This window comes from Trematomus bernacchii, unplaced genomic scaffold, assembly GCF_902827165.1.
Source record: "Trematomus bernacchii unplaced genomic scaffold, fTreBer1.1, whole genome shotgun sequence".
NCBI classification, from domain to species: Eukaryota; Metazoa; Chordata; class Actinopteri; order Perciformes; family Nototheniidae; genus Trematomus; species Trematomus bernacchii.
Genome location: NW_022987577.1, coordinates 1,663,594 through 1,689,938, shown reverse-complemented (window position 1 = coordinate 1,689,938; position 26,345 = coordinate 1,663,594). Strand labels below are relative to the sequence as shown.

The 26,345-nt window shown below is 42.3% G+C and overlaps 1 protein-coding gene across 1 annotated transcript; it reads right to left on the bottom strand.

The window, feature by feature from the left end:
• Positions 1-980: 980 nt before the first annotated feature.
• slc7a10b (solute carrier family 7 member 10b) lies at positions 981-26,229 on the bottom strand. Its single transcript, XM_034126948.1, has 11 exons — positions 25,966-26,229; positions 17,981-18,185; positions 15,456-15,607; positions 11,995-12,120; positions 10,607-10,760; positions 9,138-9,261; positions 8,200-8,303; positions 6,904-7,000; positions 6,613-6,762; positions 3,835-4,012; positions 981-1,526 (listed from the first exon to the last, which is right to left on the bottom strand). Exons 1-11 carry the CDS (start codon positions 26,174-26,176, stop codon positions 1,396-1,398), a joined length of 1,632 nt encoding a protein of 543 aa, XP_033982839.1. The 5' UTR covers positions 26,177-26,229; the 3' UTR covers positions 981-1,395.
• Positions 26,230-26,345: the final 116 nt, after the last annotated feature.

The window sequence follows — 26,345 nt, the reverse complement described above, 5'->3', positions numbered from 1 at the left end:
ATGCGCCAGCAGAGGTCATAAATGTGCGCCTGCTGCTGTGGGGAAACTATGGAAACTACAGTTTTCTATACAGCGGACTACAACATGGATGTTTAATAAGAACGAGGGACTACTGTAAACTCATCTAGAGACTCTGCACCGTGCTCTGATGCTGTTGTTTTATGCTTTATGAACGGGGACAACAGAGAAACATATTCTTCATGACCAAAGTTGGAATTGAAATAAAAAGGAAAGTGAAACTTATGCTCGTCACCCTCTCCCTCCGGTCCACATTAATACAAATGATCCCAATACGTATGATTGTATGAAAAGATCTTAAAATCAATACAAATGTATTTATTATAAACGTTAGTCCTTAACATCTATCACTGTGTATATCACCATTCAAACATCTTTTAAAAGTTGAACAAACCCCACACAGCTCAGTAAAGACTGTGAAATGTTGACTTTATTTGATCATTTCAGTAAAAACTAACGTTCATATTTCTCTTTTTGATTATAATACTGATGAACGTTCAAAACAAAGCACTTTGGCAACTTACCACATACGTTTTAAAATGCTTAATAAGCACCGTAACTTTCATGATATCATTTCTCGTTCATAATCGGTTGTTTCCGTGAACGGCCGACTGTTGTGTGACGGCAAATGCTGCGGCCGCAAGGCATTGTGGGGCAGCATTTTCTCCTCTCCTTTCGGTTAGGGAGGTCCAGTGGTTCCTAGGCTAAAGGAGGTTATAAAGGAAGTTTGAAACCTCCTTTCCTTTTAATTTAGAGAATTCGAACGGCACTTATCATGGCTGCCACTGAGGGACTTCCGGGTCATTTCACTCCGTTAGGAAGGTTCCTAAGCTAAATGGACTATTCGAATGCAACCCAGGGGACACTAAAGAGTGACGCACACAGCTGGGAGACCGGGGGACACTAAAGAGTGACGCACACAGCTGGAGACCAGGGGACACTAAAGAGTGACGCACACAGCTGGGAGACCGGGGGACACTAAAGAGTGACGCACACAGCTGGAGACTGTGCAGCGCGTTTCTCCTGATGGAAATGTCTTGGGCCGCTTGTAGCTGTTGGCCAACGTATTAAGGCACGAAAAAAGAGCGGAAACTTTCAGCAGAAAAAGCCGCCAGTCGCTCAGAGTACTGTCAGAAAAAAAAGGGTCCAAAATGTGAATAAAAGTCACTTTCAACAGCTGCTGGCATTAGGTTGTTGTAACTTGAAGACTTAGTAGCAAAAAGAGAAGAAAATAAAAACGTTTCCACTCGACTTGCAGAGAGTCTCCGAAGGTCAAAGGTCAGACAGGAAGTGCCCGGAGCCGGAGGAAGTGTCTCAACTTACACAGAATAAAAACAAACAAAACAAAAGGTCCTCGTGTATGTGGAGGAAAAGTTTCTAGGAGTTGGCGGAGAAACTGCTCCTGCCTGAAGAACGGTCAGTCCATTCTGCAGGGTGCTCGTTCTCGATGGGGTCGATCTGAGGAAAAACCACGAAACACAACCGCTGGCCCACGTACGTCGCTCTCTCTGCAGAAAAACACACAAATACATCAGATTAAACACATGTAATGAAGTACAATCAGAAACTGTACTTGAGTACAATTACTATTAGGCAAAGTTGAATAATCGATTCAAAATGAACAGCAGAAGAAGACAGACAGGAAGTAAACACTAACGGAGCATCCACACAGCAGCGTTAAAAAAATCTTGGAACGCTTCTGCCCATTCACTTTGAATGGGGTGACGTCACTTTGCCTCACTTTTCACCGAACTGCATTGTGGGAAGCAGAGCGGAGATTTTCAGGATTTTCAGGATTTTCAGGATTCAAAGTTGAGCAATGTTCAACTTTTGAAGCTGAGGTGGAAGCGTCAGCCAATCAAATCCCGTGTATGCAAATCTGACAGTTCAAGCTCTAGCCAATCAAACGGCGTGTATGCTGGGAGAGACATACCGCAGTCCATTTCCTCATATTCCAAAACATGGAGGAGAAATTAGCGGTAGCGAATCACCCGGTGCTTTATGACCAGTCCCTATTTACCTACCGGGATACAAACCGGAGGAGCCAGGCATGGAGGGAGGTGGCAGAGACAGTGGTATGTTTTCGCCTGTTTGGGGAGTTTATATCCAGTTTACTTCGGGCTTTTTTGCTTCGTATGTCGCGGGCGGGAGATTCATGTGATTGGTTGTTGGTGCCTTGCTCGCAAAAAATCCCCAAGCTTCAGATACGCCCACCTCCAAGATTTTTTTAACGCTGCTGTGTGGACGGGCCGTAAAGGGAACAACAACCGATGCCCCTTTCACACCAACGCGGTTCCCGTTCTAGCTCCGTGCTAGAGCTTTTCTGGTTCGGAACCGGTTCTTCTTTTCAGACCCCGTTTTGTTCACACCGCTCAGAGCCCGACTGGTGCTGACACTGCTGAGTCATGACGTCACCGTTTACGTCGCTGATTTTCTCCCCAACTGCGTCACAACAACAACAACAACGGGCCGGGGACTGCGTCGGGTCGATGATCGTGTTGCTTTTAATCATACGAAGCCAGATTAAATTAAATAACGACTTCTCCAACCTTATACTTTTCTCCAGAGTGCCGTGGTTCATTGTTTATTAATGTGTTTCAGCGGCATTTACCGACCGCTGCAGTGCTGGCTGCTCTTCCACGGGAGTTTATTTTCCCGTTAGCTCCGGGTTAGCTCACACGGCTCTAAAGTATTCACTGTCTGACTGTCACACAAGCAGCTGATACATATCCCCAGTTCCCCTTAAGTGAATGTGTGTCAGTCTGAATTGACGCTGTTTGGCATCACAACGCTGTTATGAAAGTGTCTCTGGTATAACATGGGTGATGTTAGCATAGCAACCGAAGCTAAACTGACTACTTGCTAAGCAGTTTTCTACAGGCACTTTTTACCGACGTATTTTTCATTATGATTCTACTTGTGATAGTCGGACATGACAACCTGTGCAGCCCATGTATTGATTCCATCCGATAGCTGCTATAATAACAAACAAAACGTCTGCCTGCTCTCCACAATGATCAATAACAGCGAACGGATGGTCAAAGTAAGGTACAAATAAACAGAATCACACGAAGCCTGGTTAGTGTTGCCTGACTTTATAAAGTGTGTGGTTGCGTTCTAGTCACTTTGCTCAGCACTACTGCTTGTTACAACTTTTATTTGCCGTACTCGCCATTAACTGTTAGCTCAGGTTAATCTCGCCCCCCTCCGACGTAAGCGTGACGTATGCGGTTCTTGCTTCTAGGCCGACAATTTTTTGGAGCTTGGTAAGAACCGGTTTTCGGGGAAAAGAGCCGGCTGCGCTGCGGTGTGAACAGGAAAAAACTGTGCTTATCATCAGGCTCTCGCTCCGAACCGGCCCTGGAACCGCGTTGGTGTGAAAGGGGCAAAACTGTCCAACTAACAAGTGGGACGGACTACCTTTTCTTAACAAATGTAAATAAGTAAAATCATTTTAATCATTCAATTTAATATTTAATAATCTATTCCTTGCACAATTAATGTAATATCCTGCTTTATATTTTTTACTGTAAATGTGTATTTCCACATGTATATTTTCCATGTGTATATTTTTTTACTTTTTAATGCTATTTTATTTCTATTTAAGAAATATTTTGGATTGTTTATTTCTAGTGTTTTAATTTCTCTTATCTACATTGGCTTGTCTTTTTATGTTGCTGCAGTGCAAACATTTCCCAATTTGGGATCAATAAAGTACTAATCTATCTATATATCTATCTATTTTGGATCAATAAGCGTTTCAAGTCATTGATTTATTTAGTATGTAGCCGTATGTAGAGGTCATATACAACTCACCGATGAATTTGTAGATGCACTTTGGTTTCTCTTTCCAGTGGACTCCCAGGAAGTAGACGGGCACGCCGGTGAGCATGATGACGAGGCCGACGCCGCACACCACGGGCTCCGAGTACAGACTGAAGCCCAGCAGCAGAGCCCAGAACAGCAGGTAGCTGAGCGGCACCAGCAGGCTCACCTGGGGAAAACATTCATGGGATTAAACAGAACTTTGTAAAAGCCATAACGTGTGGGTTACTCATTTGGTTTCCAAAAAGAGGCATACCTATAGAGCGGTGCAGTGATGACGTATTTGTGTAGTTCGACCCTGAAGGAAGCGGCTGGTTCCCTCGACAAAAAGCAACGGGATTTCTCCATAGGATTTGGAATATTGTAAAAAATAATGTCTGTGGAGAACGAAGCTGTTTGATTAATGCACGTTTTGTTCAGTCGGATCATCTCCACATGTCGACCCTACTTTTATAATGTTTGAATCATAAATCTAATCTCCAGAAGCAAAATGCTAACGTTATGCTATAAAGGAACTACAGGCGAGTCCAGCAGCACGACTTCAACGTCACGCCAACTTCAGATCCATATTCAAACACACAGATTCTAAATGGTACGAGTTGAAGCGTTTGTTTGAACAGTTAGCAGGAGGCAGGGACTTGCTTTCAAGCAGAACAGGGCAAACTAACTTAGAGGAGTGTTTACGTGTTCGGCGTAATGACGTACAACGACCTCAACTTCTGTAGTCCTATTCAGCCACTTGGTAACAACCATCGTTTTTCAGACACGTCAACTCTTCAGAAATCACCAGTGGGGTCACTGCTGATGGATTTAATGTCCTAGAACAAAACGTGATCCGTCTCTTCAATGTGTCTCAACCACAGACCTTATTTACAGATATTTTCCTAAATCCTATGGAGAGATCCCATTGGCTCTGAGACCAGGAAACAGGAAGTGGTGAAATGCTGACTCACTTCCGGGTTTTAGGACTCATTCCTGCACCACTCTACTTCTGTGGCCAACAGTTCTCTACATAAGGTATTAGCGGAGAAAAGTGTCATGGATCCTGGAATTATTTAAAGACCGAGGAGAAAATGCAATACAATATTCTGTCAGGTCACAGTTCAACTACGCATGCAGTTTCGAGAAGCATATAAGCTGTGAGATTCCCTTAGTATGTAGGGACGTTACGCTATTGACTGCTTCGTTGAAAGGTAATGTGTCTCTTATAATGCTGTACAGCACATGTGTCAAACTCAAGGCCCGGGGGCCAAATCAGGCCCTTGGTGGATTTAATTTCGGCCCGCAGGATAATTTCGAATTACTATTAGATCTGGCCCGCCGGTATATTGCACGCACACCTTCACTCCATCCTGAGGAGTTCCTCAGCTCAGAGCCTGACGCCAAACATTGATGAACTTGCACCCAAGATGAGATGCCAAGTATCTGGCTTGAGCTAGCATCACAGAGCAGCACACTGAGTTTAATGGATGTTTCCTTCTGCACTTTCTTTCTCACGACAACAGGGCATGTTTGGTTTGTTCTTTGAGGGGAATTGTTTTTTTGAAGCTGTTGTTGGCCTGTGGAGAAATGTAATCATAAGAAATGACTCTGGAAAAGCTGCAGATAGAACCATAAGAAATTAATGCAACTGATTATTTCATGTTTAATGTTGTTTTTATAGGCAATCATTTAAGCTTTGTTAGTTCCAGGTTTAATATGTGCAATAAATTCATTTCAATAAGTTCTGCAATAAACATTGAACCAGTCCGGCCCTCGACTAGTACCCATTTTTTTATTTTGGCCCACTGTGTATTTGAGTTTGACACCCCTGCTGTACAGTAATATAATAATTAACTTCAACCATCTCTGTGTCTGCGTTTGATTGATTCCTCTTTGTTTTATTCTCTAATGTTGTGAGTGTTACATCGGATCCACCACAACTTCAAATTAAAACAAGTACTTAAAACACAGCTTTGTTTTATGGAGCTAAATCTGAGCAAGTTCAAGTTTTTATCCTGAACTTTGGAAAATACAAATGATGTGTTCAAACTAAAAACAAGTATTTTTATAAAAAGTTCAGGTTGAATATTATTTAATTTCTTTTTTGGGGGAAACATTCATGGGTTTAAACAGTACTTCAAATTAAAACCAAGTACTTAATTTGATTAAAACATTTTTTTTCTTCACATTTCACATTCATTTATATTTTTATATTTTAGTCATTCTTTTTTTCAGTTGCAGATTTTACGCTTCCAGATTCAGACCATTTTTTTCAGACTTTTTTCAGCCTTGATTTTGCATGGGGGGGCGGGGCTTAACTGTGAGTGACAGGCCTTACGTCGTCATGTTGCCTTCAGGAATTGTAGGTATCCCGAAAAATATTGCTAAACACTTTCTATACACTCCTCCGTGATTGTCAGTAAATCCAAACTAATGCCAGTGACAATGTTTTCGAATGATCAAACATTTTGGCCCAGATTTGGCTCCAGTCCATACTTTCAGTAAAGTTTGATTAAAGGTCTCCTATTATACTAAATTTCAGGCATGTATTATAGGTCTCAGATATATAAAACACGTGTCTATGAAGTGTTTTGCTCAAAATACCAAACAGATCACTCATTCTAGCCCACATTTCCGATATTACGTCAAATCGGACGCAAATCTGGATCAGCTCCGTTGTTCCCCCGTGTCAACCTACCTGGTGATAAAACTGTTTCTGATTCTGATCAAAAAGTGCATTTTGCATGATAGGAGACCTTTAATGGATATATTGAAGCGTTGCGGTACCTTGATGGGTCGGTAAATGTTGGGTTTCTTCCAGCGGTGATACAGCAGGCCTGCGATGGTGACTCCGTACGACAGATAGTTGATGAAAGACACGTAGTTTATCAGGTTGTGAGTCTCTCCGATGCACAGGATCACTATGGTGGCAGCACACTGAAAATATATTATATTTAAGATAAGATACGATTTTCTTTGTTGAAAGTGTTGTTGAATGTTTAATAAAATGCATAATTAGATTGTGTATGATTGAGTGTTACATAGCCATGTTACAGTATCTCATTGGGTTGTACGTACGCAGACCAGCAGAGCGGGGATGGGGGTGCAGTTCTTATAATGGATCATAGCCAACAGACTGGGCAGGTGACCCTCTCGAGCGCCAGAGAAACACAACCTGAAGGACAAAATAAATCAACTAAGTACATTAATAAAGTACAGTAGCATTAGAAGTATTTTAAGCAGTACAACGAGTCCTCCGGAGCAGCATTCAAGATTCAAAGATTCAAAGGTTTTATTGTCACAAGCTACTTAGTAGAAATGGCAATGAAATTCTTCTGACCTGAGCTCCTCCAACAATGCAACATATAATAAAGTAGAGAAAAATAAATAGTGCAAGAAGTCTATATACATGTAAATATGATATGATATGTACAAGAACAGAATATGAAATTAAATAATGTACATTAAGACAAAATAAATACGGTTTATTGCGGTGATCACTGTTTATATAATTCAGGAGTGTGGTAGGTAAGGGAGTGTTAGACAATTATCACTGGTCACCGACTTGAGCTTCAATCTCAGGATCCATGCATGTATTATCCTCTCAAGAATGGAAGTAGTCAAAACTAAAAAAGAGAATTTGTTGTTTTTTTTCTCAAAATCTCAAAATGCTGACTTTTCTCAAAAAATCTGACTTTTTCTCAAAAATGGTGACTTTTTCTCAAAAATTTGACTTTCTCTCAAAAATCTCAAAATTCAGTTTTTTTCTCAACATTCTGACTTTTCCTCAAGAGTCAGATTTTTCTCAAAAATATGACTCTAAAAATTCTGACTTTTTCTAAAATTCTAACTTTTTCTAAAAATCAAAGCAATTCTGTTTTTTTCCCCAAAATTCTGAGTTTCCAAAAAATCTCAAAATTCTGACTTTTTCCGAATACTTAAAATTGTTAATAATCACTCGTTCGCGGCTTGAGCTTGAATCTCAGGATCCATGTATTTGTGATCCTCTCCAGAATGGAAGTAGTCATCACATACAGAGCATCAACTAGTTCCTGAACAGTGTCCTTCACATGCTGATATCCAAGAGAGGGAGTTACACAGTCACAAGATGGAGGAATAGAAAGCAGTATTCAATGTTTACTTCAGATTAGCTCCACGTCAGAAATGATCATGCTTGTCATATGTCTATCTCCATAGAGGCTGAATCATCATGTTAATCACATAGTTATCATATGCCTCAAACAGTCCTGATGCTCTTCTAGGTAATCATACATCCTGTCATGTACACAGCTACAGTTGGGATACCTTTGTTATCATGTGGACTCTGATGTTGGAAGAGTAGGTTCACTATTTTCCCAACGGGGAGGGTCTCACCTGGAGGAGGTGAACAGGTATCCGTTGATCCCTCCGAAGGTGGACAGAGCCACGGAGATGGGCATGATGACGGAGAACATCCCCAGCAGCTTCTCTCCAAACGTCTGACAGCAGAACACACAATCACTACAACATCACACATGGTTTTATCCTTATGGAAATGTTCCTACCTGACTACCGTGATGTTTACTCTCTCGTGTAGTGTGTTCCTCCATAAGGAGTTTCTTAAGGTTTTCATTGCCATATCTTCACTGAGGACTCTTTAAAGTAGAGACACTACTTACTGATATACACCTCAACATCAGCAGGAGAGGACTCTTTAAAGTAGAGACACTACATACTGATATACACCTGAACATCAGCAGGAGAGGACTCTTTAAAGTAGAGACACTACACACTGATATACACCTGAACATCAGCAGGAGAGGACTCTTTAAAGTAGAGACACAACATACTGATATACACCTGAACATCAGCAGGAGAGGACTCTTTAAAGTAGAGACACTACATACTGATATACACCTGAACATCAGCAGGAGAGGACTCTTTAAAGTAGAGACACTACATACTGATATACACCTGAACATCAGCAGGAGAGGACTCTTTAAAGTAGAGACACTACATACTGATATACACCTGAACATCAGCAGGAGAGGACTCTTTAAAGTAGAGACACTACATACTGATATACACCTGAGCATCAGCAGGAGAGGACTCTTTAAAGTAGAGACACTACATACTGATATACACCTGAACATCAGCAGGAGAGGACTCTTTAAAGTAGAGACACTACATACTGATATACACCTGAGCATCAGCAGGAGAGGACTCTTTAAAGTAGAGACACTACATACTGATATACACCTGAGCATCAGCAGGATATGGCCCCTCTCTGAGATAAAGACCATAACTGAGTGTTATTTTCTCCGGTTACTCACTACGGCCACAGCGTTGGAGGACAGCAGTTCCTCGGGCGACATGGAGGAGAAATAAGCGATGTTGGTGAGTGTGTACACAACGGTCACCAGCGGGATGGAGATGTAGATGGCACGAGGTAGATTCCTGACACACACATGCACACATCACACCGGCAAAACCAAAAATAAAAGCATCAGCATGCATGAAGCTCTAGCTGCCAGCTGAGCGAACCCTGAAATGTTGAGAACCCAAAAGCTTTATTTAAAGGTCTCCTATAATTTTTTTTTTTTAAAGCTGCTGTCTCAGAATCATCACTTTAGTAACAGGTCTGAAACAGAGGGGTTTGAGGCTAGAATGGGTGATCTGTTTGGTATTTCGAGCAAACCACTTATATATTTTTAAATATTTGAGACCAATAATATATGCCTAAAAATAGTATAAATAGGAGACCTTTAAGAACTGTATAGCAGGGGTTCCCAGCACATAGAAACTGCTGGATGCTAAATGTAGAATTGAAATCTAATTTGTACACTTTTAAGATGCTGGATAGCTGTTCCCCCCGTTTCCAGTAACCACATCAATATTTCATGCACAAATGTGAGAATGGTATTGATCTTCTGACCTAACTCTCTGCAAGTCAAAGGGAAACATCACATTTTCCACAATATCAAAGTATCTGCAGCGATTGGATTAAGACCAAAAGAAACCCCAGAACAATGTGAGCGAGCAAAGCAAGCAGATGAAATGGATGGAGGATGTTGAGAAAGATGCAGAGAAGCGTATATATATTTGATAGCGTATATATGCTCACCGGAGAAGTGAGAAACTACAGCACGGTCACATGACTTCACGTCACCACCGCTAAGCTAAAGGTGGCTAATGTTGGGCTTTAAAGGAACTACAGCACGGTCACATGACTTCACGTCACCACCGCTAAGCTAAAGGAGGCTAATGTTGGGCTATAAAGGAACTACAGCACGGTCACATGACTTCACGTCACCACCGCTAAGCTAAAGGAGGCTAATGTTGGGCTATAAAGGAACTACAGCACGGTCACATGACTTCACGTCACCACCGCTAAGCTAAAGGTGGCTAATGTTGGGCTATAAAGGAACTACAGCACGTTCACATGACTTCAAATCACCCCTGCTAAGGTGATATGGTTTGTCAGTGTAGTTTGGTAAAAAGGAAATAGACCACTTGAAACTGCTCTCTGTGGATCCTCTTCCATCTTATCGATTGAACTCAACTTTATTTGAGATTTCCATGTGTTTTTGGCGCTTTAAGCACTAATGAAACTCAGGAAGCACTTGCGTTTTTTGACTCTGGCGTGAACTGTCCCTTTAAATATATCAGTACCATTGGGTAACAGGTAAAAGGAAAAGCCCAGAACAATGTGAGAAAGCAAAGCAATGAGATCAAATGGATGGAGGATGTTGAGAAAGATGCAGAGAAGCGTTTATATATTTGATAGCGTATATATGCTCACCGTCTGGGTTCCACCACCTCCTCCGTGACGTAGTTGAGGAAGTTCCAGCCGCTGAAGGCGAAGGACGCCTGAAGGAAAGCGAGTGCGATCTGACCGACTGTCGGAGTCCTTTCCATGGAGAACGCCACCTGAGGAGTCAGAGCCTCATAGTTCCCTGCAGGACAAAATATCATGCATTCATATTAGACAATTATTTAATAGAAATGACACTTGAGGACTCTTTAAAGTAGAGACACTACATACTGATATACACCTGAACATCAGCAGGAGAGGACTCTTTAAAGTAGAGACACTACATACTGATATACACCTGAACATCAGCAGGAGAGGACTCTTTAAAGTAGAGACACTACATACTGATATACAGTTGAACATCAGCAGGAGAGGACTCTTTAAAGTAGAGACACTACATACTGATATACAGCTGAACATCAGCAGGAGAGGACTCTTTAAAGTAGAGACACTACATACTGATATACACCTGAACATCAGCAGGAGAGGACTCTTTAAAGTAGAGACACTACATACTGATATACACCTGAACATCAGCAGGAGAGGACTCTTTAAAGTAGAGACACTACATACTGATATACACCTGAACATCAGCAGGAGAGGACTCTTTAAAGTAGAGACACTACGTACTGATATACACCTGAACATCAGCAGGAGAGGACTCTTTAAAGTAGAGACACTACATACTGATATACACCTGAACATCAGCAGGAGAGGACTCTTTAAAGTAGAGACGCTACATACTGATATACACCTGAACATCAGCAGGAGAGAACTCTTTAAAGTAGAGACACTACATACTGATATACACCTGAACATCAGCAGGAGAGGACTCTTTAAAGTAGAGACACTACATACTGATATACACCTGAACATCAGCAGGAGAGGACTCTTTAAAGTAGAGACACTACATACTGATATACACCTGAACATCAGCAGGAGAGGACTCTTTAAAGTAGAGACACTACATACTGATATACACCTGAACATCAGCAGGAGAGGACTCTTTAAAGTAGAGACACGACATACTGATATACACCTGAACATCAGCAGGAGAGGACTCTTTAAAGTAGAGACACTACATACTGATATACACCTGAACATCAGCAGGAGAGGACTCTTTAAAGTAGAGACACTACATACTGATATACACCTGAACATCAGCAGGAGAGGACTCTTTAAAGTAGAGACACTACATACTGATATACACCTGAACATCAGCAGGAGAGGACTCTTTAAAGTAGAGACACTACATACTGATATACACCTGAACATCAGCAGGAGAGGACTCTTTAAAGTAGAGACACGACATACTGATATACACCTGAACATCAGCAGGAGAGGACTCTTGTTACATAACATTCTGTGAGTGTTACCGTTGCAGATCTGGACGAGGCCGACCACGATGATGAGACCCAGCGCCATCAGCTTCCCCACCGTGAACACGTCCTGGATCCTCGTCGCCATGCGGACGCTGGAGCAGTTCACCCAGGTCAGCAGCACTGAGCAGAAAACACAATTCAACACAATCAGAAATAGATCAACACTGTGTTGGTCTGTCAAACAAACATTTATGATACTTACACGTTTTGTTCAGCAGGATAATCTCCACATATTAACACCACTTTCTGAAGTAAAAAGCTAACGTTAGGCTATAAAGGAACTACAGCACGGTCACATGACTTCACATCACCACCGCTAAGCTAAAGGAGGCTAATGTTGGGCTATAAAGGAACTACAGCACGGTCACATGACTTCACGTCACCACCGCTAAGCTAAAGGAGGCTAATGTTGGGCTATAAAGGAACTACAGCACGGTCACATGACTTCACGTCACCACCGCTAAGCTAAAGGAGGCTAATGTTGGGCTATAAAGGAACTACAGCACGGTCACATGACTTCACATCACCACCGCTAAGCTAAAGGAGGCTAATGTTGGGCTATAAAGGAACTACAGCACGGTCACATGACTTCACGTCACCACCGCTAAGCTAAAGGAGGCTAATGTTGGGCTATAAAGGAACTACAGCACGGTCACATGACTTCACGTCACCACCGCTAAGATGATATGGTTTGTCAGTGTAGTTTGGTAAACAGGAAATAGACCACTTGAAACTGCTAACTATGGATTATCTTCCATTATATCCATTTAAATCAACTCTCTTTTCCATGTTTTTTTTGCGCTTTAAGCACAATAACCAGAAGGCAGACATCTCCAACACTCATGACACTCAGGAAACATATGCGTTTTTTGACTCTGGGGTGAACTGTCCCTTTAAATATATCAGCACCATTGCCATTGGGTAACCGTTGATGGTTTCTGGTGTGTTTCTGGTGGGCGGCCAGTTGCCCCGGGAGGCAGGAATGTGGGAAACGGGCGATGGAGGGAGGGCAGGGCGATTGTTTCACCTCGTCCATCATTGTCACCGGCTTTGCTCTCATGGTGGCCTCGCTTTCCGACACAAAGACAAGCTGTCAGCCCCGCTAAACAAACCACTTCCGTTCCCCCCCACCATCCCTACATTTAGAGCTCACGTTTCAGCGTCCAGATCCAAAAACAAGTGTGAATGATGGCGTCAGAGGCGAGGAATCACACCCCGAAGTCCCGCCGCTTCACCCCGCAGACGGGATTTGAAGCCAGACGTTATTTACTCATGAACAGAGAGGGCAAAAGTACACACATTCTTTCCTCAAGTAGAAGTACAGATACTCGTGTTTAAAAATACTCTGGTAAAAGTAGAAGTACTGACTAAACTTCTTTACTCAAGTAAAAGTAAAGAGGGCTTTGAAATGTACTTCAGTAAAAAGTACCCATAACTAGCAGCTGTTTTAAAGAGTACCTGACCTCCCTTTATATTAATAGAACAATAATGTCATTGTTAGCTAATGAATGTTTCCATGCTGAACAACGGCAACATGAGCTATTCTCTATTCGAATATAACTAATATTAAACGTGTCGCATGTCAAAAATTGCACCACTTGGGTCACCGAGATACACCCAGAAAATGTGACCAGTCCTCCAGATTGAACATGTTCTGTTGTGCAAATAAAGCTTTCTCAAAGTGTTCAATTCTTTGTGCACACTATTTTCAGAACTTTTTTAACAAATGATCCTAATGCAAAGTGGTGGGGACAAAATGAATTAAGTTTAAATAAAAACTGTAAGGTTCAACTTACTATTACATCATTGCTATAGCCTAATACATTGATGTGAAATCTGTTGACATAATACATTTAATTAAAGTCAACGGTTCAGTTGTTTCAGTGACTGAGATCCTGCATGATCTCTGCCTCGCCCCTACAGTCCTCATAAAGCATTTATTTTCTCATACAATCCATTTTTTATGGGAACATTTCAATTTTTGATGGGGTGAAGAAACTCTTCTGCTTCCACTTCCCCTCAAAACTAAAAGAACCTCAGCAGGATGCTTAATAACATCTGCAGATACTTCAGGTTTCAGTTCCCTGGGTTGTGGTCGAATAGTCCAAAAATCAGCTCCTAAGTTCTAACCCTATCGTCTATCCCTTGACCTCTGAGTGAAAGGTCACGGGGTTAAGGGATAGTGGATAGGAGAATTCAAAAGGATTTAGGAGAAGAGACTGCGGCACTTTAGAGAATCCGACTGCACTTCCACTATCCGACGTGTTTATGATGCGCCAGCGGAGGTCATAAATGTGCGCCTGCTGCTGTGGGGAAACTATGGAAACTACAGTTTTCTATACAGCGGACTACAACATGGATGTTTAATAAGAACGAGGGACTACTGTAAACTCATCTAGAGACTCTGCACCGTGCTCTGATGCTGTTGTTTTATGCTTTATGAACGGGGACAACAGAGAAACATATTCTTCATGACCAAAGGTCCACATTAATACAAATGATCCCAATACGTATGATTGTATGAAAAGATCTTAAAATCAATACAAATGTATTTATTATAAACGTTAGTCCTTAACATCTATCACTGTGTATATCACCATTCAAACATCTTTTAAAAGTTGAACAAACCCCACACAGCTCAGTAAAGACTGTGAAATGTTGACTTTATTTGATCCTTTCAGTAAAAACTAACATTCATATTTCTCTTTTTGATTATAATACTGATGAACGTTCAAAACAAAGCACTTTGGCAACTTACCACATACGTTTTAAAATGCTTAATAAGCACCGTAACTTTCATGATATCATTTCTCGGTCATAATCGGTTGTTTCCGTGAACGGCCGGCTGTTGTGTGACGGCAAATGCTGCGGCTGCAAGGCATTGTGGGGCAGCATTTTCTCCTCTCCTTTCGGTTAGGGAGGTCCAGTCGTTCCTAAGCTAAAGGAGGTTATAAAGGAAGTTTGACACCTCCTTTCCTTTCATCTAGGAGGAGCATGTTGTTTATTGATGAGCTGTGTTATCATCAGCAGCATTAGAGAGGAGAGATCAGGATAAATTAACCGTCATGAAGATGCCGCAAAATACACAATCCACCCTAAAGTGCATCAGAAACAGAAGAAATTAAGCTGTTTCTCATTTCTACATCTGTTTACTTCCATGCAGCCTCCTCCTGAATGAGCATCACGGTATTTAACAGTCCCACTTCCAGAAGCCTATAGGCTATAGAGAAATCTAAATGTATAAAAAAATCCGATGTACAATATCTTATTTTGGAGGTTTTGTCTTTTTTTTTTTAATACACCCTTGATGTTGGGGTTGAAACTGAGCAATATATGACAGCAGCTTAGAAAAAAGCTTGCACGTCAAACTACAAAAATATCAGATTTTCTAAACATTTACTTAGAAACAAAGATGGCAAAAGAGAATATATACGTGGCTTCAGGCGTCCACTTACGGAGGCAGACGGTGGACAGCATGCGTGTTGCCATGTACGGAGGAACGCAGTCGGGGAAGACGGGCTGCAGGACGTAGTTGGAGAAGGTGAGCGCGATGACGGCCAGCGTGGTCGGGTACATGATGAGGACGGCACTCCACAACAGCAGGAACCTGCGAGAGAGGAAGACAATGAAAACCAAATCAGTGATGAAGAGGATTAGTTAGCTTAAGTTTGGGAGCATGGCAACACCTTCACGACACCTTTAAATCAACTTTTCTCCGGTGTCAGGAACCACCTTCCCTTCGTCCCTTTTACTCTTCAAACATTCAACCCTCCTTTCCAACATCTCTTTATTCCTCCCTCTCTCCCTACACCCCTTAAACTCAATTAAAAACAGAGGTTCGATAGAATCGGAGGGATGAACCCCTATGTAATGGTCACACATGGTTTAACCCATCCTAGTACCAGGAGTCTAGCACCAGGAGCAGTGGGCAGCTATTGTACAGCGCCCGGGGAGCAATGGGAGTGAGGGGGGAAGGGGGGTGTCCGGTGCCTTGCTCAAGGGCACCACAGCAGGGCAGGAGGTGAACTGGGACCTCTCCAAGTAGAAGTCCACACTCCATATTTTAGGTCTGGTCGGGGACTTGAACCGGGGACTTGAACCAGCGACCCTACAGCTCCCAGTCCAAGCCCCTACTGACTGAGCCACTTCCGGTTGCTAACAAGTGTCTAAAAGAGACGACAAAACGTCATCACACACTACATTAGCCACCTTTAGCTTAGCGGTGGTGACGTGAAGTCATGTGACCGTGCTGTAGTTCCTCATCCTCCTGGACCTCTCTGCAGCGTTTGACACCATCTCTCACAACATCCTCCTCACCCGCCTCTCAGACCTCCTAGGTGTCACTGGCACAGCGCTGTCCTGGTTCACATCCTACCTCCATAACAGGAAACAGTTTGTCTCCATCAGTGGCTCAAACTCACCCACGGCCCCAGTCCACCACGGTGTACCCCAGGGCTCTGTGCTTGGCCCCCTCCTGTTCACCATTTACATGCTCCCCCTCGGCCAGATCATCCGACATCATGGACTCAATTTCCACTGTTACGCTGATGATACCCAACTGTATCTCAGCACCACTCCATCCTCCCAGCTCCCCCCTCAGTCTCTCATCAACTGCCTGCATGACATCAAAACATGGATGTCCTCCAACTACCTTAAGCTGAACAGCAATAAAACAGAGCTCATGGTTGTGGCACCCAAGGCCCTGCTCCAGAAGGTTGGTGACTTCATCCTTGAGGTCGACGGCTGCTCCATCTCCCCATCTCCTGAAGCCCGCAACCTGGGTGTCATCCTTGACTCCACCCTTTCCTTCCATTCCCACATCAAATCTGTGACCAAATCGGCCTTTTTCCACCTGAGGAACATTGCCAGACTCCGACCGTCACTCTCGGAGTCGGTTGCCGAAACCCTCGTGCATGCATTTGTCACCACTCGCATGGACTACTGCAATGGTGTCCTGTTCGGGGTTCCCAAAAAAACCCTGGACAGGCTCCAGTATGTCCAAAACTGTGCTGCCAGGGTACTCACGCACACAAAGCCGTGGCAGCACATCACTCCCACCCTCATCCACCTACACTGGTTGCCGGTCAAGTCCCGTATATCATACAAAATCCTCCTCCTCACCTACAAGTCCCTCTATGCCCTTGCCCCCCAGTACCTATCGGACATCCTTCACCCACATGCCCCACCCCGGAACCTGCGGTCCTCAGACTCTGGCCTGCTTATCATCCCCCGCACCAAACTGCGAACCTTCGGGGACAGAGCCTACAGTGTGGCAGCCCCCACCCTCTGGAACGCTCTCCCTGCGGAGATTCGCAACATCCCCACACTAGACGCCTTCAAAAGGGCCCTCAAGTCCAATCTGTTTGCAAAGGCTTTCGGCCCCTAATCGATCTGTTGTTTTGTCTGTCCGACTTTTGTTTTGTTATGTTTGTTTTTTTCCTATACTAGTTGTAAAGCGACCTTGGGTCCCTTGAAAGGCGCTATATAAAATAAATCTATTATTATTATTATTATATATAGCCCAACATTAGCCACCTTTAGCTTAGCGGTGGTGACGTGAAGTCAGGTGACCGTGCTGTAGTTCCTTTATAGCCCAACATTAGCCACCTTTAGCTTAGCGGTGGTGACGTGAAGTCATGTGACCGTGCTGTAGTTCCTTTATAGCCCAACATTAGCCGCCTTTAGCTTAGCGGTGGTGACGTGAAGTCATGTGACCGTGCTGTAGTTCCTTTATAGCCCAACATTAGCCACCTTTAGCTTAGCGGTGGTGACGTGAAGTCATGTGACCGTGCTGTAGTTCCTTTATAGCCCAACATTATTTGTTTATTATTTCTTATTATATTATTTTCAAAAAATAATCCAATGGAACATCTCGATTGCATTTTTGTGAATAGAACCGGGGAGATGCTGCCTTCAGGGTCTCACTACAAAAACACCTCATCCCTGTACTGTTGTCCATTAGAACAGGCTCTCCACTCACCCCATCAAACCTCCGAATATCTCCGTCACATAGGAGTAGTCTCCTCCGGATTTGGGGATAGTGACGCCCAGTTCAGCGTAGCAGAGCGAGCCTAGCGCCGCGATGCAGCCACCCATCACCCAGACCACCAGGGCCACGCCCACCGAGCCAGAGTGCTCCAGGACCCCCTTTGGAGAGATGAAGATCCCGGAGCCGATGATGTTCCCTGAGGAGAGGGAGGATCAGGTATTAAATACTGAAAGCTGTATGTTTTCTGTTTCTGAGTTCCCAGAAATAAAATACTTATTATCCAGAATATGGAAATGGTGGATGGATAGATGGATGGATGGATGGATGGATGGATGGATGGATGGATGAATGGATGGATGGATGGATGGATGGATGGATAGATGGATGGATGGATGGATAGATGGATGGATGGATGGATGGATGGATGGATGGATGGATAGATGGATGGATGAATGGATGGATGGATGGATGGATAGATGGATGGATAGATGGATGGATGGATGGATGGATGGATGGATGGATGGATAGATGGATGGATGAATGGATGAATGGATGGATGGATGGATAGATGGATGGATAGATGGATGGATGGATGGGTGGATAGACTCAAACCTGAGGACCTCTTCATGTTTCAAAGGACTTCAAACATTTAACTTTTCCAAAATGACTTTCCCCTTCTCCCCTGTGGAATGTGATGCTGCTAACGTAAAGCTAACTTCAGCTAACTTAAGCTAACTTGTTGCGTTTCCAAACATACGATCCTCAGGACCCTCAGCTTCACTAACCGTTCCCCTCTGAGTTTATACAGGGCATCAAGAGACAAAGTGCTGTAGCTCAGAGTGAGTTAGAGAAGGCGGTAAAGTAAGTTTCCCCTTAGTTTCATGATTCAAAAAGGACGGTTAACATTTACTTTTCAAAAATAACTTTCCCTTACCCTAAACCATCGGATGCTTCTAACGTAAAGCTAACGTCAGCTAACTTGTTGCAATTGCTAACGTAGATTCCTTAGGTAAAGAAGAAAGACAAACATTAAAAGAAGTTCAACGCTTGCTAACATAGCTACCTATTTCCAACATCTTCTTGACATTTTCTTTTACTCTTCAACAAATGTCTGAAGGTGAGTTAGAGAAGGCGGTAAAGTAAGTTTCCCCTAAGTTTTATGGTTCATCTGATGCTGCTAACGTGAAGCTAACTTCAGCTAACTTGTTGCGTTTCCTAACGTGCGTTCCTCAGGACCCTCAGCTCCACTAACCGTTCCCCTCTGAGTTTCTACAGGGCATCAAGAGACAAAGCGCTGTAGCTCAGAGTGAGTTAGAGAAGGCGGTAAAGAATGTTTCCCCTACATTTCATGATTCATCTGATGCTGCTAACTTCAGCTAACTTGTTGCGTTTCCTAACGTATGTTCCTCAGGACCCTCAGCTTCACTAAATGTATTTCACTCTTTGAAAAACTCCCTAACTTTCCAAGAAACGTCTTTCTTTTTCACTTTTTAAAAATGACTTTCCCCTTAAAGCTCCCATGTCATGCTTTTCCGTTTATTACCCGTCCCCTTGTGTGTTATGAAGGTTTTTATGCATGTAAACGGTGTGCAGAGTCAAAACCCTCAAAGTACACCCTGTAGCGAGTAAAACTCTAACACAGAAAATACCTCCCCAAAACGCCTCGTTGGAGATACGTCACTGCCCATTTGAGTCTTCCATTTAGTTCCGGGTACGGCCTGATGTCATGCGGTACCCGGAACGAAATGGACCAATCCCGAAGAGCTATGGCCACACCCAGCGGCGCTGGCCGCACCCTCTGCCAGCCTAACATTTACTGTTGGAAGCTCTGGTTCAGTTCACAATCGATCCAGTCATGCCAATGCCAATGACCTGTTTCCTGAAATGTGAGGAGAAATCTGAGCTGTTTGTCCTACCGACGGAAGAACCACGACGAAGTCAGAGGTTGAAATTTCTTTTTAACACTGTTCCTTCAGAGGTTCGAAGAACGTTACTGTGTGCGCGGCATTTCACAGACGAAAGCTTCCAAAACATTGCCCAGTTTGAGGCCGGATATGCACAGCATTTGAAACTGAAGGACGATGCTATTCCTAGTTTGTTTGGACCGTTTGGAGCAGGGGAAGATTCGGGTACACAACCTGTAAGTTTGCATTGTTATTTGTGTATTTATCAAACAAGGTATCTACCACGACTGTTTAAATGTGTAAACATGTTTCGGACTGCTAAGCCAGTGCTAACTGTGCTAACTAAGTTGCTAGCGTTTCCATATCAACTCTAATATCAGCAGATGGCCTTACATACATGTATCTCATAGCAGGAGAATGTCTGCATTCACACACGAAATACTCATAGACAGTATACTCCTGGTGATTTACCGTACGGTCAGTCGCGAAACGTAATTACATTATAGCTGGCGTTCCGAGCGTGTATGCTACCGAGCTAAACAACAAGGCTACTAAGAGCTAGACATGAGTTTGCTCGGAAAAACATTGTTTTTACCCATATAAGATTGCAATTGTAAACATGTGCTTGATAGCCTAATATGAAACACTATCTGTTGTTCATAGTATAGTATAGCATATTGAACAACTGAACAACTAGCAAACATAGATTAGCATTGTAATCCAGCTGGCAAGCTGACGAACATCAAACAACTAAGTTTATTTCACACTTCCAGCAGAGACAACGGGGAAATCCCCTCTCTTTGCCCGCTCACAGACCCCCAAAGGACGGTACATTACAGTTGGCTTTCCTCCGACGCTGATAGCATGTATAGCTAACGAGGCTAGCTATACATGCTAGCGGGAAACATTGCATGACCGAACGTAGCAGACTACCAGTAGAAGAATGCAATTATAAACACGTTATTGCTAGCCTAATATGAACCACTAACTTTTGTTCATAGTAGTTTTATTACACTCCATTATAGTTGCCGTTCCTCCGAAGCTACCGTTCATATCATGTTTGGTACCAAGGTAAACAAAGCTAGGTTAGCATATTAGCAGGCAAGCTGTTCATTAGATAGATCCACACTCCTACCACAACTACTACTAACGAATCTAAAACAACTAAGTTTCTCTAATATTTTGTGATTTGCATTTGATTTCGTCCAGCCAGATCCTGCCGGACAATACATGACTGGACGACCACACTGAGGCATCGTCTCAAAAAGCCCCGGCTGCTATAAGCAAGATGCCGACAACGGGGAGTAATTGACGATATACCGTGTATATATGTATATTTACGTTCATTTTGTACATTTCTAAAAATAAAGTTTAATGGAAATACTTAGTAGGCCTATCCTTTCTTCCCTGAATTATTTGCTCCTATAACATATCATTCATATATAGCAAACCATGATTTGATTTCTCATCAAACAGTAGTAGTTTATAACGGGTAAAAATAACTTACTCTTTGTTATGACCGGCTCGTAGGCCACAACGGAAAGACAAGGAGACATACACGAGTTTACAAAACCACGGCACATTTATTGTGGTAAATGCAGAGATAGGTGGTGAGGGGAGAGGATCGCTGAGCTGCTTTGGAGAGAGAGAGGGGCCGCCGTTTGACTCCGGGCAGCTGGCTAGCACCTCGGCTCCGGCCAGGTGTCCGTGATCGCGCTGATTAGCCTCTTCAGCTCCACCCCATCGTAAGACAAAGGCCCTGGGGCCGTCACACTCTTCTATAACAATAGTTGTAGGTACAGTTCGGTTAGTTGGCGTATAAAATATACCGCTGTACCGACGCCATGATAAGACTGATGTTCGGCTGAGAGCAGCCGGAAAAAGCACTGTTAGACATGGGCGGAGCCTCTCTGGTGGTTGACTAATCAGAACAGAGTGGCCGAGCTGACCAATCGGAGCACACTAGGCTCACAGGGAGGGGGGGGCAAGAGCTCCAACGAGTCGTTTAGTGGAGAGAGTGAATACTGCTGAATACACATACTTTACAGAGATGCTGTATGCGAAACCAATGTGAGTTTGGAAAATTGCACAGTATAAATCTATTTTAGTATACCTCAACAATGTAATTATGATCAGTGGAAATGGCCATGACATGGGCACTTTAACTTTTGAATTTCAATTTGTCAACGTGATCTGATGCAGCTAACTTAAAGCTAACTTCAGCTAACTTGTTGCATTTGCTAACGTACGTTCAACTCCACTAACCGTTCCCCTCTGAGTTTCTACAGGGCATCAAGAGACAAAGCGCTGTAGCACAGAGTGAGTTGGAGAAGGCGGTAAAGTATGTTTCCCCTACGTTCCATGATTCATCTGATGCTGCTAACTTCAGCTAACTTGTTGCATTTGCTAACATACGTTCAACTCCACTAACCGTTCCCCTCTGAGTTTCTACAGGGCATCAAGAGACAAAGCGCTGTAGCTCAGAGTGAGTTAGAGAAGGCAGTAAAGGCCATCACTCAGCAGGGACAATCCCTGCTGCACAGAGCCTCAGTATGCAGTGTAGAGTACCAGCACATCCACGCATTCACACTACAGCGCTACCAGTAGCACGGCAGAAGGCAGCCAAGTGGCACAGACGGCCATTACATAACCCGACATAAATTATCCAGGGGAGGGGATCACCAGCACCAGGAAATACTCCGGGGTTCACATTTAACTAACTGTGTCTGGCACCAGAGCTCAGTGCACCACGAGCAGCCAAACCTTTTCAAACTGTGCAATACATACACCACGGTACATATTAGGATATGTATTGTAGTACAATGTGCACACTTTTACTTGAACTTGTTATAGTTAATCAATATAAATCTGTTGGATGTTTAACTTCTGGTATATAGATAAATACTTTTAATAACATTGTTTATTTCACTTTCTGTGTTTGTATTCATGTATTTTTTTATGATTCTTTTTTTTGGACATTTCTTTTCCAACTTTCCAAAATTATATTTGATTTTATTGTTTTTTCGGACTTAAAATGTTTGTGTTTATACATTTTTAGGTGTTTATATATATTATTATATATATTTTGTATTGGAAATGTTACTCTAAGCTCTTCTGTTTATACAAATATTTTTATTTATTGTATGTTTATATTGAAAATCCTTACTTTTATATGGTTATATACATAATTGTAACTATGTAATTGTTTATTTATCCGTTACCTACTTCCTTCCTAAATGGAGCAACTGTCACTGCTTACAGTCTCTCTATATATTCATGAGAGGAAACAGCTGGTCCTCCATCCCATCATTAAACCTCTTTTTACACTTCCTTTGCCCTCCTGAAATGTAAACCCTTAACATACGTCTCTGTTAAACACAATTGAACAGAGCAAAAGGCAATCAGAGTATAAGACTATATTTGACGGGACAGAATGTTGTTGCAGGAAGTGACTGCAGCGTACACTGTGTGAAAGGAAAGGTGCTTCAGCATTCTGCACACAGGACCTCTCTCTGTTCTCTGTACTACGCTTTATAAAGCTCAGAGTGGTTTATTCCTGATCTTCTGTTGTATTCCTGAGGTCTGCTCCCTGTGCCCAGACTCTGACTGAACATGGAGAAGCAGACTTTAGCTCTCCACAAAACTCACAGGAGACTCTCACTTCTTTTAAAGGTCCCCTATGATACTGTTTCTCATCAATATAGTATAGGTCTCAGATATATACAGAACATGTCTCTGATTGGCTGAAACACCAAACAGATCATTGCAGCATTACCCATAATCCCCTCTGTTTCAGCCCTGTTTCCAAAGTGCTGATTCTCTGTCTGTTACTTTAGATGAAAATAAGGAGCCCCTCCCCACGCCCCTCTGAGAGAGATTTGGTTACAAAGAACTCAATGGTGCTCTAGGAGGAGATTCAGGTGATAAGGTGGGGGGGGGGGGGGTTACCTTGGTTGCTGATTGGCTAATGGTTACACAAGACAAAACAACGTTTTGGCAAGAGAGTCTCTTAACACAGAGGGTTACATGTTGATGTAGAAGAGACATGAACAAGTGGATTTTGCATAATAGGTGACCTTGAAATCAGAATTCTTTCTGGTTGCGTAGTTTCAAATTTGAGCGCACTCGAGCTGGTTTCTCCATTCTTACCTACCCTACCTTTAAGTTTAAAAAAATAATTGAAATGTCTTCTTTGTCCGGATTACTTTCTGTAAAACTCCAAACTTTAGGAAAAATAACATTTAAAAAAATGTTTATGTTTTAAAAATGACTTAAGCTTTATTTATTGTTTTCACATTTCAGAACTAACCTTATTAAAAAATGTCACACTTTCCAAAAATGACAAAAAAAAACTATTATTTTCAAAACATTATACAACAATTACAGAAATGTTAAAAAAAATGTTAAAAAAAATGTAAAACTCAAAAATTACTTACATTTCAACAAATTATTTAACTTTTCTGTTTAAATCCTACATTTTCAAATGAATTGTTATTATTTTTTTTGTCACTTTTGAAAACCGCATTTTCAAAAATATTTCCTAATGTTACAAAAAAAGCTTTAATTTAAATTGTTTTTAATAAAGAAATTAACTAAATAAAAAAAAATCACTTTCAAAATTTAAATACCACACTTGCCAAAAAGGTTTCTAAAATGACTTAATTTTCACAACAAGGTCCCCACTTTCCGAAAAATGTCTCCTTGTTAAAAAAAAACTATTCAAGTTTCACTTTAAAGGCCGCACTTTCCCAAAAAATATTATTCATGTTTAAAAAATGACTTCACATTTCCCGGATGGTCTTACTTGTTAATGGAATAAAAAATGTGACGTTTTGCTTGAAGTTCTGTGAGAAATCTTAGAGCTGGATCTCTCCAGACATTTCTCCATGACCTCCTGCAGGTTCATATGAATACTAACGGCCCCCTGATGTATTGACTGAGCTGAGGTGTGTTTGAAGCAGCCTGCTGTCCGTTCTGCTCCAGCAGACAATGTTCTTCTGCCTGACATCCTGGACTTCAGATATTTCAGCCACGTAAGCACTTAACACAACCAGAGGTGGGAACTACCTTTACTTAAGTACAAATCTGAGGTACTTTACTTGAGTATTTCCATGTTCTGCTACTTTGTACTTCTACTCCACTACAGTTCAGAGGTAAACGGTGTACTTTTCCTCCACTACATGTATTTAATACCTTTAGTTACTTCACAGATGTGGATGAATGATGTGAAATATAATCAAGTGTTAAATCAGACTTTAGTTCCACCTGGAGTAAATCCACAAGCTACCCTGCAGTATACAAAGTCATTCAAACTAGCTGCACCTTTACCAGCTTTGAGAACACTTTCATGATCAATCATTATAAAACATATCATATATATTATTCTGAAATGGACCAATCTGCACAATGACTACTTTTACTGTCTCTACTTTCACTATATTTTGATGATAATACTTTTCTACTTTTACTTGAGAAACATTTTGAATGCAGGACTTTTACTGTAACAGAGTATTCCTACACTCTGGTACTTCTCCTTTTACTGAAGTACAAGATCTGAGTACTTCTACTTTTACTCAAGTACAAGATCTGAGTACTTCTACTTTTACTCAAGTACAAGATCTGAGTACTTCTACTTTTACTCACGTACAAGACCTGAGTACTTCTACTTTTACTCAAGTACACGATCTGAGTACTTCTACTTTTACTCAAGTACAAGGCCTGAGTACTTCTACTTTTACTTAAGTACAAGATCTGAGTACTTCTACTTTTACTCAAGTACAATATCTGAGTACTTCTACTTTTACTCAAGTACAAGATCCGAGTACTTCTACTTTTACTCAAGTACAAGATCTGAGTACTTCTACTTTTACTTAAGTACAAGATCTGAGTACTTATACTTTTACTCAAGTCCAATATTTTGTCAACACCAGTTTGTAATATATGAGTTCTGCAGAAACAAAGATGTGTTTTTTTAAAGTTCTTCAGAATAAAGTGATCTCTGTTTTTTCTTCAGAGTAAAGCCCCCACCCCCCCCAGCCCACCCCCTCCTCTTCCTATAATGTTTGTTCTCACCTATGATGATGGTGCATGCACTCAGCAGCCCAATCTCCTTCTTCAGAGTCACCCTGTCCGGGATCTTCTTCTTCTCCTCCTCCTCTTCCTCATGTTTCTTCTTCTTCTTCTCCCCGGGGGTGCAGATGGGTCCCTCCATGTCCTCCTGGTCCTCCCTGTGCTGCTGTCCTCTCCTCGCTCCGTATTCATGCACGGTCAATGGGCTGCGCATGCGCAACAACCTGCTTGCTGTCCGGGGCAGAATGTTAAATACCCTGCACTCTCCGTGAGGCGTTCAGGGACACCGGGAGGAACCTGCTCTCCCCCCCTTCTCTCCCCGCTGTGTTTTTACAGCTCCAAAACAATTATAAGAATACAAACACTGTACAAACAAATAGCTG